The following is a 25898-nucleotide window of genomic DNA, read 5'->3' as shown; positions in this document are numbered from 1 at the left end:
TTTCCTGATTTTTGTTAGTTTGTTTTGTGTCCTTTTTTTTTTTTTCAAAGAAAACTTTGTTTTTTGTATGGCAAACACACCAAAATATGCAATATTTTCTTGAAAACATTTCTAAGTTGAATATTTGAAGCTTTGAACAGATCAATCATTTGATTGGATTTGAGTTTTCCTTGCCCTTATGTGGGCCTACCGAGGATGTCGTGGTGGTTTGTGCAGCCCTTTGAGACACTAGTGATTTAGGGCTATATAAGCAAACATTGATTGATTGATTGATATTATTGTTTTCTGAGTAATGACAGTTTTAAAGGAAAAAAAACAGTTACAGAGTCAACATTTCAACCTTTTCTCGTTACATTTCACCCGTTTGCTCGTTTATTCCACTTTAATGTTTGTTTTTGTTTCTAATGATGAACTTGTAGAATTAGAACATTAGCCGCGGCTCCGAAATGGTCCCCGGGCCGCACTTTGGACCCCACAGATTTAGGGCAGTTGTATGATTGATTTTTACATCGAATTAATGTCGATAATAGCGTGATTATGTGCAACAGATGACTTTTCAAACACAAACGTGTCTTCTTTGGATACATTTTGCTTTCCAAACGCTTGGATGGGCGGCAGCAAACCTGCTGTGAAGAAAAGAGACGCTAACGTGTCAAGTCAGCAGGTGAAGCGCCGCAAAAAGGAAGCTACCCCCGCGTCGTTTCAAAGTAAACTACCCCCTTTCGTCTACTAAATGTGTCTTTAACGTCTCAATTGATCCTATTTGGTGTTTTTGTTGCTTGGATTTTAACATGCACTTTGATATCAGCGAGGAAATTATTTTTCACGGCTTCTGTCGAGCATTGCGTGGTGCTTTTAATGTCTGAGCGCTCACCGGAAGTTGCGCGCGTCGACGACTCGGCTTGACGAGGGAGGACCGGAGGAGGAGAGGACGGCCTGGGCGACATTCGCACATTGTTCGTAAAGTCGCGGAATGGCGAGGACTTATTGTTGCCTACGTGTGAATATTCAGCTCCCCAGTCCGGTAAGTTGCTTCAAATGGAACCTGTGTTGCTTTTCCTTTAAATACGGCGCCTTTCTCTTTGACTGCATTTCCGTATAGGCGCGCGCCGGTAGCGGGCTTTTAAGTTATTAATCACCGGCGTAAATATTTTTAGCAAATATCAAAAAAATCCTAACCTGGATTTATTAACCAGCATTTGTTTGCCTTGTGCCACCATTTTTTATTAATTAAATTATTTATTTAATTTCGGGCGGCTGCACCGAGTGAGTCCCTAATTACGAGTTAGCTACACGTTGACGTCATCAGCGTAGAGTCAATTTGTAGCTTCACGATGACGTCATCAACGTAGTGTCAATTAGTAAATTCACGATGACGTCATCGGCGTAGAATCAATTTGTACTTATTAATATCGACACACATGTCGGCTAATAGACTCGTCATTTGTTTAATTTAGTTTGTAAAAATGTACCCAGTTGTCTTTAAATGTGTTTTGTACTATATATATTTTAAAAATACTATTATCTATAGTGTTTTTTATTTTTTTTATGCTCACTAGTCAGCTAGCTAACATTGTTAGGTAGCCCTGTCTCCGCTACACATCATCGATTCTGGATTCCTAAAAATGTTGAAAAAAGGTGCTTCCCATTTAGAGTAATACACCGTAAAAACAATCGTGGAAAAAATTTACTGTAAAATATACTGTTTACATATTTATCCATCCATCCATTTCCTACCTCTTATTCCCTTCGACAGTAAATGGAAAAACTGGCGCACTGATTTTTTTAAAGGAACAAACTCGCAATTTAGTCGGCAGAATTTTACAGTAAAATGTACTGTTTTAATTTTTTTTATTTTTATATTATGTTACTCTTAATGGAAAAACGATACCACTGATTTTTTTAAAATTCTGGCAACTGAGCTGCCAGGTTTTTATTAATAAAACCCCCCCCAAAAAACATGCTACAGTTTTTTCGTTTACAATAATACACCGTTTTTTTTACCGTCAAAAAATGTAGTCATTTTTCCATCTAAAGGGATACACAGTAAAAACAACATTCATAGATTTTACATTATTAACTACAATGTTAAACGTAAAATAGTATTGTTTTTTTGTACAATATATTATTATCAATGGATGTACTCTACCACTGTTTTTTTTTTTTTTTTTTTAATTCTGGCAACCGAGCTGCCAGTTTTTTTTATTGTAAAAACAAAAACAAGGTTCCGTTTTTTCATTTACAATAATTCACCGTAAAAACAATTGTAGATTTTACAGTAAAAAACTGTAAAATAACTAAGTCACCAGAATTTTACTGTAATATGCAGTGTTTTTTTTTTTTTAACAACATATTATTGTAAATGAAAAAAAAAAGCCCCTTTTCTTTTTTTAAATTTTTTTTATTTTTTTTATTCTGGCAACTGATCTGCCAGTATTTTACTTTGGAAAAAAATGTGGTGCCCATTCCCAGCAATCGTAGATTTTAAGGTAATAACTGGCAGCAGAACTTTACTGTGAAATACACTGTTATTTACAACATATTACAGTACATAAAAACAACTGGCGCACTGATTTTTTTTAAAGAAAAAAATAGGCATTTTAGTCGGCAGAATTTTACAGGAAAATGTACTGGAGATTTTTTGTTACTCTTTTTGGAAAAACGGTACCACTGATTTTTTGATTTTTTTATTCTGGCAACTGAACTGCCAGTTTTTTTATTGTTTAAACCCCCCCCCAAAAAACATGGTACAGTTTTTTTGTTTTCAATAATACACCGTAAAAACAATCGTAGATTTTACAGTAAGTAACTGTCAACTCAGTCACCCGAATTTTACTAAAATATTCAGTGTTTTTTTACAATATATTACTGGAAATGAAAAAAAAAATATGCCAGTTCTTTTTTTTAAATTTTATTCTGGCAACTGAGCTGCCAGTATTTTACGGTGGAAAAAAATGTGGTACCCATTCCTGTTTACAGTAATACCCCGTAAAAAGAGCAATCGTAGATTTTACGGTAATAACTGGCAGCAACATTTTACAGTGTTATTTACAACATATTACAGTATATGGAAAAACTGGCGCACTGATTTTTTTCGAAGAAAAACACTGGCAATTTAGTCGGCAGAATTATACAGTAAAATTTACTGTTTCTTTTTTTATTTATTTTTTTTACAACATGTTACTCTTTACGGAAAAACATCAAACTGATTTGTTTTTTTAATTCTGGCAACTGAGCCACTGAGTAATACACCGTGAAAACAATAATTGACAAAATAAAAAAAACTGGCAACTCAGGCAACAATTTCACCAAAAAACAGTGCAAAAGCCAAGTTACATGAATTATAAATTTTTTTGGTCTTCTTTAAACTCTACAACTTCTTTGAAATCATAAGTCAAGCAGATATTTCAGTTTGAATTTGTATTTTAACTAAAAATTATTTAAAAAGTAGGATCATATATTTCTTGCAATATCGTATACTATTAATGTGAGAAATGTGTACCGTTTCATGCAGTACATTTATTTTTTCTGTCCAAATGTGGAAAAAAGGAATATATTTACTTTTTAAATTGATGCAGATTATTTGCAGGCATCGGCCAACAAACATTAAAGGTCAAGCTGGTTTTCTTTTAGCACGCTTCTAAAACACACCACTGCCCAAAGATGACAACACAACGGTAAAATATTCAAAATAATCAGCAAAATCACAATAAGCACTAAACATTCTATTTATAAAACCGTTAAAATGCATAAAAGTAGTGCAAAATAGGTAAACGATTAACAATATGGAAAAAAAATCACAATACACACCATTATTTATGTATATATGATACAATTAAAATGCACAAAAATGTTAAAAGTAGGTAAAAGATTAACAATAAAACAGAAAACAAAACATTCTATGTATAAAACAGTTAAAATGCATAAAATGGTGCAAAAATAAGTAAGATTAAAAAAACGCAAATACAAAACATCCTCAATTTAAAACAGTTAAAATGCATAAATGGGTGCAAAATAGGTAAAATAATTAGAAAGAAAAAAATCACAATAAATACTAAACATTCAATATATAAAACACAGTTAAAATACACAAAAATATTGTAAAAAGGGTAAATATTAAAAAAAAAAATCACAATTCAACACATACTAACTATAAAACGGTTGAAATGCATAAAAATAGTGCAAAAAGGTAAAAGATTGAACATATTACAAATAAAAAAACACAATAAATACTAAACATTATATATATAAAACAGAGTTAAAATGCATTAAAAATGTTGCAAAAAAGGTAAAAGATTAAAAATACAAAACCCCCCACGGTAAATACATAACATTCTATATATAAAACACAATTAAAATGCATAAAAAGTAAAATATATTGTGTTTTTCTCCCTCAGATTGTATGAAAGGTTGGCCCAGTGTGCGCCAGCGTCTCTGATGATGATGATGATGATGGCGTGAACACGGGCAGAGCGGACGCAGGCAGCTGGAACCACACCCGACCGCACTTGCTCCTGTGATCTGGACACAAGAATGGACCTTTTTTCCTAGACGCCATCATTGTCTTCTTCTCCTCCTCTTACTACTAGTACTAGTACTACTACTGGTGTACTGTTGCTGTCGTCACGACAACACAGCGGCCATGGCGCTCCGGTGGATGCTCCCGGTGTGCACGCTGACGGCGTGCGTCGCCATTCCCATGGACGCGGCGGCCGGGAGCCACAGCCTGTTCACCTGCGAGCCCATCACCCTGCGGATGTGCCAAGGTCTGGCCTACAATTCCACCTTCATGCCCAACGTGCTCAACCACTATGACCAGCAAACGGCTGCTCTCGCCATGGAGGTAAGGCACTGGCAGCGGGCACTGAGGGTCTGGCTTAGTTTTTGCCACATCCCTCATTTCAGTTTTATCGTATCCATTCAACCACATCCAATTGTTTACAAAGTATGGGAAAATACCGTCGAAACATCACAAAACGTCACAAATTCAGTCGGCCGTTTTGTATATTTCACTCCAAATATCTTCGGTAATTTCTGTAGATTCTACATCACAGTTGTAACACTTCTGCATTCTCACCATATTATTAGATCAGTCATACTGGAAATGCGCAAAAACAAGAACACACATGCTTGACTTCGTTATGCATTCTAAAGTGTAAATAAATATCCAACAATTAATGAAAAGATGGAGGATCCTCTCATTATACTCTCTAAAAACATCCAGAAAGCGCCAACAATACTCCATTTACATGTCGGGACCTGAAAATGAACAAAATATGAGTGATGTTGTTATTATAAGAGCAAACACAGACGGACTATTTTAGCGCCGCATTGATAGCAGTGAGCTAATGCTATCTTACGCCACTATTTTTGACACACTGAGCCGGCGGCTGCTTCTGCTCTGTATTTCTCACTTGCTAGTAGACAAGTCAAGTCAAGTCAGCTTTATTTGTCAATTTCTTTACATGTAAAGACATACAAAGGAATCGAAATTTTGTTTCGCACTCTCCCATGCGTCGACAAAAAGAAAAGAAAACACAACAGTAAAGTGCAACGTGAATATGTCTACCTACTAAAGTGACAATATATATATATATATATAGTTCCTGTTGTTTTTAAATAGGATATGGCGGGACGGCGTGGCGCAGTGGGGAGAGTGGCCGTGCGCAACCCGGGCGTCCCTGGTTCAATTCCCACCTAGTACCAACCTCGTCACGTCCGTTGTGTCCTGAGCAAGACACTTCACCCTTGCTCCTGATGGGTGCTGGTTGGCGCCTTGCATGGCAGCTCCCTCCATCAGCGTGTGAATGTGTGTGTGAATGGGTAAATGTGGAAGTAGTGTCAAAGCGCTTTGAGTACCTTGAAGGTAGAAAAGCGCTATACAAGTACAACCCATTTATTTAACCCATTTATATGGCTATAAACAATGAGTGTTTCATCATTAGTGCAAATACTTATGATATAGCAGCAGATTTGTGCAATTTTGCATAGTCATTTTTTCTGTGGTTCATGGGGTTTAGAGTTCAGGTTGTTCCGGGGAGGGGGATTTCAAAGTCCTGACAGCCTGTTGGATCGGGCTGAGGATCGACGGGGTGGCGCGGGGGGGAAGAGAGAGTTCAGCAGCCTAACAGCCTGGTGGTGAAAGCTGTTGGTGAGTCTGGTGGTGCGAGAGCGGAGGCTCTTGTATCTTCTTCCAGAGGGAAGGAGGCTGAACAGGTTGTGTGCGGGGTGGCTTGCGTCACTCACAATTGTGAGTGCTTTGCGGGTGAGGCGGGTGGTGTATAAGTCCTGAAGAGATGGGAGTGGTGCACCAATGATTTTCCCAGCTGTTTTCACGATGCGCTGCAGGTCTCTTCTGTTGTATTGAGTGTAGCTCCCGCCCCACAAATGTGGCCATGGACCGACATAAAAGACACAAAAAGATGCTAATTGCGGCGCCTTTTTATTAACCCTTAGTGAGGAGTGTTATTGATTTTTCATCTAAACGGAATTATGTGAGCATCCCGTCGGTCGGCATCCCAGTGAGAGTGTAAATATTAGTGTTTGTTTTGTGTGTTTAGCACCTATCAATGCTGCTAAGGCTATAGTGTCACAATAAAGCTACATTAATTTAGCAATCAGCTTGTAAAACTTATTGCTCATCCCTTTTGTGTTTGGGCTCAACAATATAATATAAGGTTCTGGCTCATAATTGTTCCCAAAGTAATCGTTGTGGTCTCTCACAAAGTCTGCTTTATTAGCATGTTGTTGATGGGGAAGGGATCTGTGGTTCCTCTACGTCACGGATCGCATGACTGGCTAGAACATTATCTCATATTATCTCACTTAAAACCAAATAAGGCTTTCACAAAAAAAAATTTCACATCCAAATGCTGTTTGTTATTCATCCTGATTCTAATTCGAGTCGTAATTTTCAAAAATCACGTCTTTTTAGGCCATTTCTATGCAAGCAGAAGGAGCTCTTACAACCTGCTGTGAAAACGTGTCATAATTATGATACCAAATAATTAGGCTACACAAAAAAATCGATTCACATTCAAATCGTGATCTTTAATCATCAAGGTTTCAAATCGACTCATTTTCAGAAATGTTTTTAAATTTAGATTTTATTATTTTTTTTACATTTTTAGGCCATCTCCTTGCAACCTGAATGAGCTTTTCCTACCTGCTGTGAAAAAGTTTCATTATAATTACTATGCCAAATAATTAGGAGTGCACAAAAAGAATCCTGATTCATCCCGATTCTAAATAGAGTCCTGATTTTCAAAAATTGTAATTAAATGTATTTTTATTTTTTCATTTTTAGGCCATCTTTATGTGACCAAAATGGAGCTTTTGTAACCTGTAACCTGTTTTAGAAAAGCTGAATTATAATTATTTTACCAAATAATTGGGTATTCCCCAAAAATCCTTTCACATCCAAATCGAGATTTTTATTCATCCCGATTTTTAGATCAACACATAATTTTCAAAAATTGCAATACATTTTTTTTATTTATTTATTTTAAGGCCATGTTCATGTGACAAAAATTGAGCTTTTTTAAATTTCAAACCTGTGTTAGAAAAGTTCACTGATAATTTTTATACCAAATAATTAGGTGTTCACAAAAAATCATTTCACATCCAAATCAAGATTTTTATTCATCCTGATTTTAAATCGAGTCATAATTTTCAAAAATTGCAATTACATGTTTTTATTTTTTATTTTTGTATTTTTTTTAGGCTATGTTAATGTGACCAAAATGGAGCCTTTCTAAATTTCTAACCTGTAACCTGTTTTAGAAAGTTTGAATTATAATTATTACACCAAATAATTAGGTGTTTCCCATAAATTTGTATTCATCCCGATTTTTAAATTGACTCGTGATTTTCAAAAAATACCATTTTTTATTTATTTATTTATTTTTAGGCCATGTTCATGTGACCAAAATTGAGCTTTTCTAAATTTCTAACCTGTGTTAGAAAAGTTTATTTATAATTTTTATACCAAATAATTAATTTGGTGTTCACAAAAAATCCTTTCACATCCAAATCGAAATTTTTATTCATCCCGATTCTGAATCCACTCATTAATTTTATTTATTTATTTATTATTTATATTATTTTTTTATTATTAATTTTTAGGCCATGCAACCAGAAGGAGCTGTTATAACCTGTTTTGAATTGGGATTAATTATAATTATTATACCAAATAATTAGGGGTGCACAAAAAAATCCTGATTCATCCCGATTCTATATCGAATCCTAATTTTCAAAAATTGCAATTAAATAATTTTTTTGTCCCGACTGTAAATCGATTCCTAATTTTCAAAAATTGCAATTAAAATAATTTTTGGGTCATTTTCTGGCCGTTTTCATGTGACCAACATGGAGTTTTCTAAATTTCTAACCTGTTTCAGAAAAAACGTTTTATAATAATTACACCAAATAATTAGGTGTTCAGAAAAAATAATTTCACATCCAAATTGAGATTTTTATTCATCCCAATTCTGAATCGACTCATGATTTTCAAATATTTTTTTTAGATTTTTTTTTAGATTTTTAGGTAATGCAACCAGAAAGAGCTTTTCTAACCTCTTTTGAATTGGGTTCCCTTACAATTATCAGATAAAATAATTAGGGGTTCACAAAAAAAAATCCTGATTCATCCCGATTCTAAATCAAATCCTAATTTTCAAAAATTTCAATTAAAATGTTTTTTGTCCCGACTGTTAACCGATTCCTAATTTTCAAAAATTGCAATCAAAATAATTTTTTGTCATTTTCTGGCCATCTTCATGTGACCAACATAGTTTTCTAAATTTCAAACCTGTAACCTGTTTTATCATTTTTTTTAAATAATTATTATACCACATAATTAGGTGTTCACAAAAAATCCTTTCACATCCAAATAGAGATTTTTATTCATCCCGATTCTGAATCGACTCATGATTTTCAAAACATTTTTTTTTTTTTTTTTTTTAGATTTTTAGGTAATGCAACCGGAAATAACTTTTCTAACCTCTACAAAATAGTTAGGGGTGCACAAAAAAAACCTGATTCATCCCGATTCTAAATAGATTATTAATTTTCAAAAATTGCAATTAAAATAATTTGTTATCTCGATTTTAAATTGATTCCTGATTGTCAAAAAATGCAATTACATTTTTGGGGGGTAATTTTTAGGCCATATTCATGTGACCAACATAGTTTCAGAAATTTCCAACCTGTAACCTGTTTTAGAAAAAACATTTTATAATTATTATACCAAATAATTAGGTGTTCACAAAAAATAATTTCACATCCAAATTGAGATTTTTATTCATCCCAATTCTGAATGTACTCATAATTTTCAGAAAATCTTGTTATTTTTAGGCCATGCAACCGGAAGGAGCTTTTCTAACCTCTTTTGAATTGGGTTCCATTCTAATTATTTTACCAAATAATTAGGGGTGCACGAAAAAAAAATCCTGATTCATCCCAATTCTAAATACATTTCTAATTTAAAAAAATTGCAATTAAAACATTTTTTTTTTCATTTTTAGGCCATCACCATGTGACCAAACCGAGCTTTTCCCACCTGCTCTGAACGTTTCCTTATAATTATTATAAAAATGATTAGTGGTGCACAAAAAAAAATTCTAAATTGACTAATTTTCAAAAATCGCGTTTAAATGTTTTATTTTATTTGTTTTTTTTGTTTTTTTTTAACCATCTCCATGCGACCAGGAGGAGCTTTCCTAAAAAGTAACCTGTTTTGAAAAAGTTTAATTCTACTTATTATACCTAATAATACACTGCCAGACTCCGTTTAAATGGAATTGTGAATGAATTCCGATCAAGTCTTCCATCCAAACTAGCTCGGCTGCGACTCAATTCTTCTTGTACCTTCACCTTCTGGGTTTGGGAGTGTTGTTTCCAAAACATTTGGAAAGAAAATTAATTTTTCAAACGTGGCCTCAGGGGATGGGGCGACAAGAAGAACAGTGCATTATTAAACTCATAAGGGCGCCTTGTCGTAAAATAGGAGACGTGTGCAAATGGTTGATTTTGACGCCATTTTATGCGACGAGGCGTCATAAGCAGAATGCGCTTCTTTTGTTTGTTTCCATCGGTGCATTAATGCCGCGTTAAGTCCGCCATTTATTCCTCCATCCTGTACATTTTGCAGCCACACCACAATCAAGGAGCAGATGCGCCCACCGCTGAAATATTAATCCCGCTGTAAGCTATTGAGCAATTAGTGGTCCCAATGAGCCAAAACATGAGACCCAGCTGCATGGTCACCCGTTGACCCCACTCCCAGTGGAGTGCTGCCATCTGTACCCGCGCCGTAGTTACTTAACCCGGGCTTTCTTAACTCTAATATTAACAATAAATCACTCATCTTACTCGTCATTTTAATTCCGATCACAAATGACAGTGCGATAATAAATAAAAAATACATTTGAATGAACGTGTAGACCAGGGGTCGGGATCCTTTTTGGCTGAGAGAGCCAAAAAGCCAAATATTTTAAAATATATTTCCGTAAGAGCCATGTAATATTTTTTTTAACACTGAACACAACTAAACGCGTGCATTTTTAAGTAAGACAAACCTTTCTAAAGTATAATAGGTCTCTTATTCTTTGTAATAACATTGTTATTCTGAAGCTAACTGTGGAGGGGGCGTGGCCTGCGGGCCTGCAGCGACAGGTGCGTAGATGGCCCACCTGGGCCTTGTTATCTAATCACCTGTCGCTCTGTTATAAGCAGCAGCCAGGAGGAGAGACGGGGTTGGGGCTGGAAATACAATTGCTGGAAAAAAACTGAGAGAGTTATTGAAAAATAAAACAATATTGTAACTCTGAAACAGGCTCTCATGTCGGTGCTTGGGGGTCTGAAGAACCCCCAGGAGGACAAGCCCCACACTAACCAATAATAAATAAATAACATCTTACCATTAACGCAACTTCTTGAACAGGTGCGGTAGAAAACGGATGGATGGATTAAAAATGCATGAGAATGTTTTATATTTTGAACATTATTTTTAACACTGTGATTACAAGTGGAATTATTCATTACTTATCGTGTTAAGCAACGTCAATTCAGATTTATCAGAGAGCCAGATGCAGTCATCAGAAGAGCCACATCTGGCTCTCGAGCCATAGGTTCCCTACCCCTGGTGTAGACTAAAGGTCAAATTCATGAATAAAATGCAAACATATGAATTCTAACTAAAATGTGATAATTTATGATATTTTTCCTAGAATTAAAGTGCAAAAAAAATACATTTTCACCACTTAAGTAACTTTTCAAGCTTTGTGAAATATTGTCATAACTTCGAAGTGACACTAGGGCCGGGCGATATGGCCTATTTTTTAATATCTCGATATTTTTAGGCTATGTGACGATACACGATATCCATCCATCCATCCATTTTCTACCGCTTATTCCCTTTCGGGGTCACGGGGGGCGCTGGCGCCTATCTCAGCTACAATCGGGCGGAAGGCAGGGTACACCCTGGACAAGTCGCCACCTCATCGCAAGGCCAACACAGATAGACAGACAACATTCACACTCACATTCACACACTAGGGCCAATTTAGTGTTGCCAATCAACCTATCCCCAGGTGCATGTCTTTGGAAGTGGGAGGAAGCCGGAGTACCCGGAGGGAACCCACGCATTCACGGGGAGAACATGCAAACTCCACACAGAAAGATCCCGAGCCTGGATTTGAACCCAGGACTGCAGGACCTTCGTATTGTGAGGCAGACGCACTAACCCCTCTGCCACCGATACACGATATATATCTCGATATTTTGCCTTGGCCTTGAATGAACACTTGATGCATATAATCACAGCAGTATGATGATTCTACGTGTCTATATTAAAACAATCTTGTTCATACTTCATTAATATATGCTACTTTTAAACTTTAATGCAGAGAGGGAAATCACAACTAAGTCAATTGACCAAAACTGTATTTATTAAACAGTTATTAAGCAGTGGCACACACATTCATGTAAATCCCAAAACAGAAAGTGCAACATTGTCAGAGACATTTTAAGTGTCAAATATAAATGAGCTGCATAATAGGAAATCAAATAGTGTTCGTCCTTCGCTATGTGGTAGGTCACTAGGGACCAACGTTCCCTCTAAGGCAGTGGTCCCCAACCTTTTTGTAACAACGCTTGAAAATGTCCCACGGACCGTGGGGGGGGGGGGTTCATAAAGGAATACATTAATGTGTGCTTACGGACTGTATCCCTGCAGACTGTATTGATCTATATTGATATATAATGTATATATTGTGTTTTTTATGTTGATTTAATCATTTAAAAAAAAAAATGCAACTCAGTGTTGTTCTTTTTCCAAACTCGACGAGTTGAGTTCATACCAAAATGGATACATGGATAATACAGCAGAGGATTGGGAGAATGTCATGTGGTCAGATGAAATCAAAATAGAACGTTTTGGTATAAACTCAACTCGTCGTGTTTGGAGGAAGAAGAATACTGAGTTGCATCCCAATAACACCACACCTACTGTGAAGCATGGGGGTGGAAACATCATGCTTTGGGGCTGTTTTTCTGCTAAGGGGACAGGACGATTGATCCGTGTTAAGGAAAGAATGAATGGGGCCATGTATCGTGAGATTTTGAGCCAAAACCTCCTTCCATCGGTGAGAGCTATGAATGGTTGACCAAATACTTATTTTCCACCATAATTTACGAATAAATTATTTAAAATTCCTACAATGTGAGTTCCTGGATTTTTTTTCACATTCTGTCTCTCACAGTTGAAGTGTACCTATGATGAAAATTACAGATCTCTGTCATCATTTTAAGTGGGAGAACTTGCACAATCTGTGGCTGACTAAATACTTTTTTGCCCCACTGTACTTGTTGGTCACAAAAAACATTCATGAAGTTTGGTTCTTTTCTAAATGTATTATGGGTCTACTGAAAATGTGACCCAATCTGCTGGGTCAAAAGTATACATACAGCAATGTTAATATTTGCTTACATGTCCCTTGGCAAGTTTCACTGCAATAAGGTGCTTTTGGTCGCCACCCACAAGCTTCTGCTTGAATTTTTGACCACTCCTCATGACAAAATTGCTGCTGTTCAGCTAAATATGTTGGTTTTCTAACATGGACTTGTTTCTTCAGCATTGTCCACCCGTTTAAGTCAGGACTTTGGGAAGGCCATTCTAAAACCTTCATTTTAGCCTGATTTAGCCATTCCTTTACCACTTTTGACGTGTGTTTGGGATCATTGTCCTGTTGGAACACCCAACATCGCTCAAGACCCAACCTCCGGGCTGATGATTTTTGGTTGTCCTGAAGAATTTGGAGATAATCCTCCTTTTTCATTGTCCCATTTACTCTCTGTAAAAAAGCACCAGTTCCATTGGCAGCAAAACAGGCCCAGAGCATAATACTACCACCAGCATGCTTGACGGTAGGAATGGTGTTCCTGGGATTAATGGAATCACTTTTTCTCCTCTAAACATATTACTGAGTATTGTAGCCAAACAGCAAATTTTTTGTTTCATCCAACCACAGAACCTTCCTCCAGAAGGTCTTATCTTTGTCCATGTGATCAGGAACAAACTTTTGACGAGCCTTAAGGTGTTGCTTCTGGAGCAAGGGCTTTCTTCTTGCTTGGTAGCCTCTCAGTCCATGGCTATGCTAAACACGCTTGACTGTGGACACTGACACCTGTGTTCAAGCATCTTACAATTAATTGTAAGATTTTTCATTTTGGTGGTTTTCGGTTGACTCTTGATCATCCAGACCAATTTTTTCTCAGCAGCAGCTGATGGCTTGCGTTTTCTTCCTGATCGTGGCAGTGACAAAACTGTGCCTTGCAGTTTATACTTACAAACAATTGTTTGCACAGTTGCTCTTAGGACCTTTTAAGCTGCTTTGAAATGGCCCCAAGTGACATTCCTGACTTGTTCAAGTCAATGATTTGTTTTTCTCACATCTGTGCTAAGTTCCTTTGATTTTGCCACTGTCGTGTTTGTAACCGAGTCCAATGACTGCATCACATGAGCCCCGTTTATATGGGCTGAGAGAAGTCAACAGGTGTTGTCGATCATGATCACTCACATAAGTTAAGAGGCCATGCCATGAAGCTATTTTTATTTGATTGTAACTTTTCTACATCACCAAAATTGATCATATATGTTGCTGTATTACTTTTGACCCAGAAGATTTGGTCACATTTTCAGTAGACCCATAAAAAATTTAGAAAAGAACCAATCTTCATGGATGTTTTTTGTGACAAACAATTATGTGCTCCAATCACTCAATCCCAGGGGTGCCCACACTTTTTCTGCAGGCAAGCTACTTTTCAATTGACCAACTCGAGGGGATCTACCTCATTTATATATATCATTTATATTTATTTATTTATGAAAGAGACATTTTTGTAAACAAGTTAAATGTGTTTAATGATAATACAAGCATGTGTAACACATATAGATGTCTTTCTTTCACAAAGACAAGAATATAAGTTGGTGTATTACCTGATTCTGATGAGTTGCATTGATTGGAATCAGACAGTAATGATGATAACGCCCACATTTTCAAATGGAGGAGAAAAAAAGTTGTCCTTTCTGTACAATACCACATGAAAGTGGTTGGTTTTTGGCATCTAATTCATCCAGCTCTCCATACACTTTACAAGAAAAACATTGGCGGCAAATTCCGTAGCTTGCTTGATTGACATTCACGGCACCCGAGGGTCTTGTGAGATGACGCTGGCTGCTGCCAGTTCATTATTATGAAAAAATGACAGAGAGGAAGGCGAGAAACACTTTTTATTTCAACAGACTTTTGCGCCGTCCCTTCCGTCAAAACTCTAAAGGCCGACTGCACATTTCCTATCTTCACAATAAAAGCCCTGCTTCATGCTGCCTGCGCTAACAAAATAAGAGTTTCGGAAAGCTGGCGTGCACAATTGATGTGCACGCCAGCTTTCTGAGGGATCGCTTGTGCACGCCAGTTTTCCGAGACTCTGTATTTAGTTAGCTCAGGCAGCATGAAGCAGGGCTTTTATTGTGAAGATAGGAAATGTGCAGTCGGCCTTTAGAGTTTTGACAGAAGGTACGGCGCGAGAGTCTGTTGAAATAAAAAGTGTTTCTCGCCTTCCTCTCGGTCATATTTTCATAATAATGATCTTGCAGCAGCCAGCGTCATCTCACAAGACCCTCCGGTACCGTGAATGTCATTTAAGTGACGTCTTGGTGAAGATTGATGATCACTAATTTTTAGGTCTATTTTTTTTAAAAGCCTGGCTGGAGATCGACTGACACCCCCCCCCCGTGGTCGACTGGTAGCTCGCGATCGACGTAATGAGCACCCCTGCTCTATCCCAAAAATATGAGTTGTAGAAATTATTGGAAACTGAAGACAGCCATGACATTGTCTTTCACAAGTGAATGTAAACTTTTGACCAAGAGTGTGAGTGTGTGTGTGTGTTATGGCTGTCAAATCTAACGCGATAATGTTTCCTTTAACAATGGTATTTTTTTTTTACCCACGATTAACGTTTTTGACCCTTTGCCCGTCCCGTAATTTGGAAAAATGTGTAATGGAGTCCAGTTGCTGTTGAATCACAATTTCAAAAATAGCTAGCAGAAGTGCACAAAGAAAGGTGCACCATATGACAATTTTTTATCCAAAACCATGGCAAGTTCTTTTCCGGACAAGACGAGACAATTTGACCTTCAATCGCCGTGAGACGACATCGTTGGAGCGAATGTTGAGCGCGCATTGCTGCTTGGAGTGAGGAGAAGCTTCGCGTCCATGTTAAGTGCATTGAGAACATAAAATGTAGACTGTTACTCAAACTGTTTGAGTAAGATGGAACACAAGCTCAGCAGAAACAAAGACGGTAGAGAGGAAGTCTAAAGTCACTTTTATCGAACATTTTTCATCAAAACATGTCAAGTCTTTTCTCATACCAATCACACACCTCCGGTTGGCGGCTTCACAATAATAACGCTATGCTTCACATCCGGTCTAACCAACAAAACAAATAAAAAAACTGTCTTAGAATATGATCATGCTATTTTGTTATTCCGTGATATTTCTACATAAATAAATGTTTTCTGCCAGATTGAAATGAAGTGTATTGTAATGGCAGCGGCAATGTGAAGGAGTAAAACTTTCTCTCTTTGAACAATGAGTACCGTATTTCCTTCAATTGCCGCCGGACATGTAATATGCGCCTGCCTTGAATCAAACTCACGCCCCAAATTTATAAGCGCATGCTTACTTTTACTGCCGGATCAAATTTGTGATATCACGAGTGCCACGTCTCCTGTCGTCATTTTTAAAATGGCAGAGGAGTTTTTATTTGCTTTTACTATGTGTAAACCAGGGGTCTTGTTACACAGCCATACAGATCAAACTGATGGTTGTGATATAAAACAACTTTAACACTCTTACTAATATGCGCCACACTCTGTGAACCCACACCAAACAAGAATGACAAACACATTTCTGGAGAACATCGGCTCTGTAACACATTATGAACGCAACATAATAATTACCCTGAATGCCATGCATCCAGGACTCTTTACCGGCTAAATTATACACCCCGCTAGCACCATGATGCTGCAGGTACTTAAACATGTTACCGTGCTCCCAAATAAACAATAAGAAACAACTTGCAAAACCCAGTCCTGATTAGCAGCAGGTACAGTATAAAATCAGAGACCGTTCTTGTTTAGGAAAATGACCATATCCGCCTTCTCAGGCAGGATGTGTGAGCGTTCCGGACAGAGAGTGTCTCATGCCGAAGACGGGACACGCATTTATTTGTACTCCATGAACTCGGAGGTGCTTCATCATGTTCAACGTGCACCCTCGTAAGCACGAAACAGTCCTGTCACACGTGTTACATTTCGCCGATATTTCATTTTTTTTAGTAAAATAAAGCCACACTTTCGACCGTCGACGCCCGCTATCCATGCTTGACTGACTTGCTCGGCTACATAGGCTCGGCTATGCTAACACTTCCGGAGGTGGGCGCTTCTTCGTTGGTGTTCAGCGGCTTCTTCTTCCGGGTTGGCGGACTGGGTATCGAAACTAGTAATCGAAATTTAAACTTTTGAACGATTCTGGGAGAACCGTAAAGTTAGTCCCGGTTCCAATCGATACTTGATACCCAACCCTAGCATGGGTGAGAAGAGGTTTTAAAATTATTAGCGCCTGCTTGCTTTTACCGCATGTTTTTAGTAAGCGCAGGAGTGAGAAGAGGTTTTAAATTTATGAGCGCCCCGGCTGCTATTCAAGGAAATACGGTAGTCTTCTTCTCCTGCTACCACTGAGACTAGGTCTGATACTGCAGGCATGTCTGCCACTGCCCTCTACAGCTCACATCGGGTAATTACAGTTGACTACACAACATGACCATTGCTATGGTATATTCTTTTAGAACCTGTTGAGATGATTGTCTGCAATTGTAGAATGTTTAACAGGCTGAATATGACACATTTTAACAGTACTTAGGTAGACAAGGTAAAAACATTGTCATGCAGAGATATGAATGCCATTAACTTGCGCTACTGTGCAGAAGTTTGGGATAACAATTCCATAAACACACTATATCCACTCATCACCCTGTAGAAGAAAGCAATATGGCTCATTCATAAGGCAGGGTATATAGATCACATAAATACATTTGTCCTATATTCAAAACAATTGAAATGTAAAGAGCTGGTGGAAATACAAACAGTACAATTTACATATAAAGCGAAAAACTATTCACTGCCTTGAAATGTGCAAACGTTTTTCTCTAAAAGGGAAGGGGGTTATAATTGAAGGGATAATTTCAGTCTTAAAATTCAGTGTTCGCACAGCACAAATAAGCTTTTGTGTTTCAATATGTAGGGTTAAACTATGGAACAGTTCGGATGCGGAATTAAACAATGGCCAACCTTACATTTGTTTTTTAAAAAAAAGGATAGACTTGATTTTCAATATGTATAAGAAAGAGGAACTACAAAGTGTTTACAAATTATTATTATTGTAAATATTTTGGTAGTGTTTTGCTTATTAGTGCTTGTTAGTGCACCGGTGCAATGGACTTTGAGTGGGTCTAGCATAATATTGTGAAAGTCCAGTCCATAGTGGATCTACCATAATAGTGAGAGTCCAGTCCATAGTGGGGCCAGCAGGCATACTTGCCAACCTTGAGACCTCCGAATTTGGGAGATGAGATGGGGGAGGTTGGGGGGGGGGGGTGGCATTTGGTGGTAGCGGGGGGGATTGGGGTGTATAGTGTAGCGTCCCGGTTGAGTTAGTGCTGCAAGGGATCTGGGTATTTGTTCTGTTGTGTTTATGTTGTGTTACGGTGCGGATGTTCTCCCGAAATGTGTTTGTCATTCTTGTTTGGTGTGGGTTCACAGTGTGGCACATATTTGGAACAGTGTTAAAGTTGTTTATACGGCCACCCTCAGTGTGTGACTTGTGTGGATGTTGACCAAGTATGCGTTGCATTCACTTGCGTCTGTGTACAAGCCGCATATAATGGTGTTGGCACGCTGTTTGTATGGAGGAAAAACGGACGTGACGACATGTTACAGGGGACGCTAAAGGTGGTGCTTTTAAGGCACGCTCCCGATATTGTTGTCCCGGGTGGAATTCGGGAGAAATTCCGGATATTGGTTGCCCTGGCAGATTTTCGGAAGGGGCCCGAAATTGGGGAGTCTCCCGGGAAAATTGGGAGGGTTGGGAAGTATGCCAGCAAGAGACCATCCCAAGCGGAGACGGGTCAGCAGCGCAGAGATATCCCCAACTGATGCATAGGCATCACCTCGGGTCCCGACTCTGGACAGCCAACTTGTAGATCAGCCTCCTTATATTTAGGCTAAAAAATGTACGTTTCTGGATCATCATTTGTCCCAAAGTATTTGTGGCCAACAATACTCAATTTACTTGTGGTGACCTGAATATTAACAAGTATTAGTGATATCGTTATTATACGCGCTAACACTGAGGAACTACTTTTAGTAGCTGACTAGCTTATGCTGGTACATTGACATATTGAGCTGCTGCATCGCCTCTGTGTTGGTGAAAGTTAATTTTAGATGATAAATCGTGCCTCTCACCTGGATAGTAGAAGGTTGTGGACCAAAACCCACAATTTGGTCAACATTGACATCCAACTTAGACTTGGAGATGGCCAGAAAGACACAAAAAGACACTTGTTTATGGCACTTTTTTCTTTTTTTAATTCTTCATATTAACGGGAATATACGAACATCCCGTCAGTCTTTATCCCAGTGAGAGCAGCAAACATTGTACAATAAGTGATTGTTTTATTATGTTTGTATATCTTGTTAAGCAATACTGCTACATGATGCTTAGTGTTTGACTAAAGCTGCATCTGTTTAGCACACAGCTTCTAAAACTTGTATCATTCTCCTTATATTCAGGCTCAAAAATGTACATTTCTGGATAATCATTTATCCCAAAGTAGAGTTTGTTGTCTTTCTTCAAGTCTGCCATGGTTAGTAGTCTTGTTGTTGTTGAATGTAAAAGTGAACGTTGTGATGATCTGTGAAATTAATATGCCGCCATATGCTTAAAATGATCAAAATATGTAAATATTACATGTGATTATGAATGTTACTACATAACATATGTACTTACAGTGTGTGTATTAAACCTTGGAGGTTTTTTAAGAGCACTTTATAGGCTTATATTACCTTCATTGTTAGCTGACTTTTGCTAGTGTTTATTTAAGAGTTAGAATGCATAAAGATTGCGAATGATAAACAGAATTTCCCCGAAAAAATGCAATTCTCCTTTTAAATGTTTTTTTTTGGGCTATATTTAATGTAACCAGAGTCATCAGTGCGATGTCATAATTCCTAACATTTCCAATTAAATTCTGCTGTTTTGCGTTTTCACAACAACATGGATGAAGGTTCAGATGAAGACCTCGTAAGACGCTGCTGGGTGTGTGGTAACGCCGTGAACAGCGAGAGCGCGTCTGGTTTTTGCCGGTGTTCACTTTGATTGGTCACGGATCCACAATTAAGTCTCTTTTAGCGGCCAAGAATGCTGATTTTGGTCCCGAAAAGCACAGGGAGACCCACCGGTTTCCAAATCTAGATGCCAGTTGTTTGGCGGAGAACTGGATCCAGCTCATGGGAGAATTGAACGGCTTGATGAGAATGGACGGATGGTTTGAAAGGGAATTAGCTTCCTCCAACAGCCGTGATAATGATGATGAATGCTGTGCACCGTGGATAAACCGAGACTTGGAAGGGAACCAGCACCTGTCCTTGGAGTTTTTGTGTACAGCCTTTAACCTTCGGCTTTTTGTGTCGCCTATTGGCAATACTTTCTATTCCCTTCTTATGGGTTACTTTAAATGTGTTCAACATTTCAAACACATTTTAGAGTGTTGCGGAATAAAAAGTAAACCATATATATAAGTACAGTAGGAGCAGAGAAATGTACTTCTAGGCTTTTATTTGGTAGATACTACGTGTGCCGTCTGTTTGGAACGGGGCTGTCCAAACTGTTTCCACAAAAAATTGAACATGGTGGCCATTTTGATAGTTTTCATTGTCAAAACCAATGTGTGTGTGTGTGTGTGTGTGTGTGTGTGTGTGTGTGTGTGTGTGTGTGTGATTGTGTATATATATATATATATATATATACTGTATATAAGACCTCTGAATCGAGGTACGTACCAAACCGAAATTTTTGTGTACCCTTACACCCCTAATATATATATATATATGTATGTATGTATGTATGTATGTATGTATATATATATATATATATATATATATATGTGTATGTGTATGTATATAGATATGTATATGTGTATGTATATAGATATGTATGTATGTATATAGATATGTATGTATGTATATGTGTATATATGTACATGTATATGTGTATGTATATATGTGTATATATGTACATGTATATGTGTATGTATATATATGTATATGTGTATGTATATATATGTATATATATGTATATGTGTATATGTGTGTATATATATATATGTATATGTATATGTATATGTATATATATATATATATGTATATGTATATGTATATATATATATATATATATATATATATATAATATGTGTCACGGTTCGGTTCATTTTTGGTACAGTAAGAAAACAACAAAATATGAATGTTTTTTGTTATTTATTTACCAAATTTGCTAAATCTTCCACCAAAAATATTTTTGGGGTGGAATATTTGATGTGTAGTAATCGGAAACTTGGATACGTCAATAATTCATAATAACATTGATTTTGAGTCAATATTTTGTTTTGAGCAATGACAGTTTGAAATAGCTATTTGAGCTATTTTAAAGAAACTAGAATATAAAACGTGTTTTCAGTTATTTCACCTTTTTTGGTTAAGTACATAACTCCACATGTGTTTATTCAGTATTGTACTTGTATTATATTGATTATGTTAAATGTGGAATGAGTGAGAGGGGTTTGGATATTATAAGTCTCTGCTTCATCCAACCCCTTTTCAAGCCTTTCATTAATATCTCTGCCAAAATGTAAAAAAAAATAAATAAATAACCTGTTTATTTGTACTGTGCAGGTTTGAAATAAATATTTCAATTCAATTCAATTCATAGTTTTCAATGACAATCTACAATGTAAATAGTCATGAATAAATAGAGATGTCCGATAATGGCTTTTTTGCCGATATCCGATATTCCGATATTGTCCAAATCTTAATTACCGATACCGATATCAACCGATACAGCTATATACAGTCGTTGAATTAACACATTATTATGCCTAATTTTGTTGTGATGCCCAGCTGGGTACATTAAACAATGTAACAAGGTTTTCCAAAAAAATTAACTCAGGTTATGGAAAAAAATGCCAACATGGCACTGCCATATTTATTATTGAAGTCACAAAGTGCATTTTTTTTTATTAACATGCCTCAAAACAGCAGCTTGTATTTTGGGACATGCTCTCCCTAAGAGCGCATGAGGAAATTGAGGTGGGGGCATAGCGGGGGCTGTATACTGTAGCGTCCCGGAAGAGTTAGTGCTGCAAGGGGTTCTGGATATTTGTTGTGTTGTGTTTATGTTGTGTTACAGTGCGCATGTTCTCCCGAAATGTTTGTCATTCTTGTTTGGTGTGGGTTCACAGTGTGGCGCATATATGTAACAGTGTTAAAGTTGTTTATACGGTGTGACCTGTATGGCTGTTGACCAAGTATGCTTGCATTCACTTTGTGTGTGTGTGTGTGTGTGTGTGTGTGTGTGTGTGTGTGTGTGTGTGTGTGTGTGTGTGTGTGTGTGTGTGTGTGTGTGTGTGTGTGTGTGTGTGTGTGTGAGAAAAGCCGTAGATATAATGTGACTGGGCAGGCACGCAAAGGCAGTGCCTTTAAAGTTTATTGGCGCTCTGTACTTCTCCCTACATACGTGTACACAAAGGCGTTTTAAAAAGTCATAATTTTACTTTCTGAAACCAATACCGATAATTTCCGATATTACATTTTAAAGCATTTATCAGCCGATTAATATCGGCAGTCCAATATTATCGGACATCTCTAAAAAATAAACGCTTTGAATAAGAAGGTGTGTCCAAACTTTTGGCCTGTACTGTGTGTGTGTGTGTTTATATGTTTATATATGTGTATGTTTATACTTGTTTATGGAAAACACACAAATAATGCAATTTTTACCCAAAACATGTTTCAAAGTGGAATATGTAATGGTAAATTTTGGAACCCTAAATAGGTCAATAATTAATAACAGCTATGGCTAGGGATGATGTTCGTTAAGAAATTATTGAGTTCAAGCCCATAATCGAATCCTCTTATCGAATGCAGATAGGTTGTTGTGTGTGCACTGAGTTCCAAAAGCCATAGATGTTATATGACTGAGCCAGCACGCTGTTTAAATGGAGGAAAAGCGGACGTGACTGAGGACAGTCACGTTATAGAGTGAAGGTTTCAGGTGAGAGAGGACGCTAAAGGTACGCCTCCAGTGAGCATTTAGTGCTGCTATGTGCGTTGTAAATAAAAAAAAAATTGCCGACAAACACATCATCAGCATGGACGAGGTGCCGCTCACCTTCGACATCCAGAAGGGAACCCGCACAGTGGCAAATCCATACGCACAACAGGGCAAGAGAAGTTGGCTTTTACTGTTGTGCTAGCTAGCTATGTTAATCCACAGTGAGACTGACTTAGAAAATGAGGAGAGGGAATCTGGTGTGTTTGATGAACTTGCCCAGCTGTTCATTTCGGACACAGAAGATGAGGACTTTGATGGATTTGTGGATGAGGATTGATCAAAAACTAATGTGAGTCCATCCATCCATCATCTTCCGCTTATCCGAGGTCGGGTTGCCGGGGCAGCAGCCTAAGCAGGGAAACCCAGACTTCCCTCTCCCCAGCCACTTCGTCCAGCTCTTCCCGGGGGATCCCGAGGCGTTCCCAGGCCAGCCGGGAGACATAGTCTTCCCAACGTATCCTGGGTCTTCCCTGTGGCCTCCTACCGGTTGGACGTGCCCTAAACATCTCTCTAGGGAGGCGTTCGGGTGGCATCCTGACCAGATGCCCGAGCCACCTCATCTGGCTCCTCTCGATGTGGAGGAGCAGCGGCTTTACTTTGAGTTCCTCCCGGATGGCAGAGCTTCTCACCCTATCTCTAAGGGAGAGCCCCGCCACCCGGCGGAGGAAACTCATTTCGGCCGCTTGTACCCGTGATCTTATCCTTTCGGTCATGACCCAAAGCTCATGACCATAGGTGAGGATGGGAATGTCGATCGACGGAAAATTTAGAGCTTTGCCTTCCGGTTCAGCTCCTTCTTCACCACAACGGATCGATACAACGTCCGCATTACTGAAGACGCCGCACCAATCCGCCTGTCAATCTCACGATCCACTCTTCCCGCACTCGTGAACAAGACTCCTAGGTACTTGAAGTCCTCCACTTGGGGCAGGGTCTCTTCCCCAACCCGGAGATGGCACTCCACCCTTTTCCGGGCGAGAGCCTTTGACTCGGACTTAGAGGTGCTGATTCTCATTCCGGTCGCTTCACACTCTGCTGCGAACCGATCCAGTGAGAGCTGAAGATCCCGGCCAGATGAAGCCATCAGGATCACATCATCTGCAAAAAGCAGAGACTTAATCCCGCGGCCACCAAACGGGAACCCCTCAACGCCTTGACTGCCCCTAGAAATTATGTCCATAAAAGTTATGGACAGAATCGGTGAGTACATTGATAAATACTTCAATAAAGTACAACCCAACTCAGCTTTGCTCCTGCCGCCTTTTTAAAACCGCGTCCATGCTTGCTAGCGTATGTTTTAAGTAGAGATGTCCGATAATATCGGCCGATAAATGCTTTAAAATGTATTATTGGAAATTATCGGTATCTGTTTCAAAACGTAAAATGTATGACTTTTTTAAAATGCCACTGTGCACACGGCCGTTGGGAGAAGTACAGAGCGCCAATAACTTTAATCTTTGGCTTTTAACACACAAGTGAATGCATGCATACTTGGTCAACAGCCATACAGGTCACACTGAGGGTGGCCGTATATACAACTTTTTTATTTTATTTATTTAGCCTTTATTTAACCGGGTAAAATCCCATTGAGATCAAATATCTATTTTCCAAGGAAGACCTGGCCAAGGGGGCAGCAGCAAGGTTACAATAAAAACAATAAACAACACATAAAACATTACATTTACAACATTAACACTTGCTCATATGACACATGTGCATACAGACAAGGTAGACTGAAATCCTTTCACAGAAGTTTTAAACTCATTCAATGTAACAAGGGTTTGAAGTTGAATATTCGATTGTAGGTTTTTCCAAACCTTCGGTGCTGAAGACCTAAATGCTTTCTTGCCCAGTTCAGTTCTTACTTTGGGGATGACAAATTGAAGAACATTCATTGAACGCCGATTGTGACTTCCTTGTTTTTTTGTTAAAAGACAAGATAGATAAGATGGAGTGATACCAAGAATGGTTTTGTAGATGAAAACATACCAATGATTGAGGCGTCGAGCACAAAAAGATGTCCAGTTAACCATTGAGTATAAGACACAATGGTGAGTAAGGGGAGGTGATGAATCTCAGTGCCCTGTGGTACACACTATCCAGCTTGTGGAGACAACCAGCAGTAGCATTCATGTACAACACATCTCCATAGTCAATAACAGGTTTAAAAGGTTGTTTCCACCAATTTCTGTTTCACAGTAAAAGAAAAGTAAGACTTGTTTCTAACACTGTTACAAATATGCGCCACACTGTGAACCCACACCAAACAAGAACTACAAACACATTTCGGGAGAACATCCTCACCGTAACACAACAAACACAACAGAACAAATACCCAGAACCCCTTGCAGCACTAACTCTTCTGGGTCGCTACAATATACAACCCCCCCCCCCCCACACACACACTTCAACCCCGCCCACCTCAACCTCTCAGAGAGAGCATATCCCAAATTCCAAACTGCTGTTTTGAGGCATATTAAAAAAAGATAATGGACTCTGTGACTTCAATAATAAATATGGCAGTGCCATGTTGACATTTTTTTTTTCCATAACTTGAGTGGATTTATTTTCCAAAACCTTGTTACATTGTTTAATGCATCCAGCGGGGCATCACAACAAAATTAGGCATAATAATGTGTTAATTCCACGACTGTATATATTGGTTGATATTGGAATCTGTAATTAAGAGTTGGACAATATCGGATATCGGCAAAAAAGCCATTATTTCACATCTGTAGTTTTAAGCGTATGTTGAACCATGCCTGCGGCCAAAAATACGCTGCGCCTTATTTATGCGTTAAATACAGAAATAGCACTTTTAACTGACACAACGCCTTTTAATACGGTGCGCCTTATGATCGCGGAAATACAGTATAACGGGAACCG

At 38.1% G+C, this 25898-nt stretch overlaps 1 protein-coding gene across 1 annotated transcript in view; it reads left to right on the top strand.

The window, feature by feature from the left end:
* Positions 1-888: 888 nt before the first annotated feature.
* The window catches only part of fzd3a (frizzled class receptor 3a), a 92177-nt gene continuing 67167 nt past the window's right edge, over positions 889-25898 (top strand). The window contains exons 1-2 of the mRNA XM_061886131.1: positions 889-1024; positions 4398-4843. Of these exons, the coding sequence (XP_061742115.1) occupies positions 4643-4843 (201 nt within the window). The 5' untranslated portion in view covers positions 889-1024; positions 4398-4642. The remainder of the gene's footprint in view (positions 1025-4397; positions 4844-25898) is intronic.

This window comes from Nerophis ophidion, linkage group LG24 (genome assembly GCF_033978795.1).
Source record: "Nerophis ophidion isolate RoL-2023_Sa linkage group LG24, RoL_Noph_v1.0, whole genome shotgun sequence".
In the NCBI taxonomy this organism is placed as follows: Eukaryota; Metazoa; Chordata; class Actinopteri; order Syngnathiformes; family Syngnathidae; genus Nerophis; species Nerophis ophidion.
This window is presented reverse-complemented; position numbering and strand designations above follow the sequence as displayed.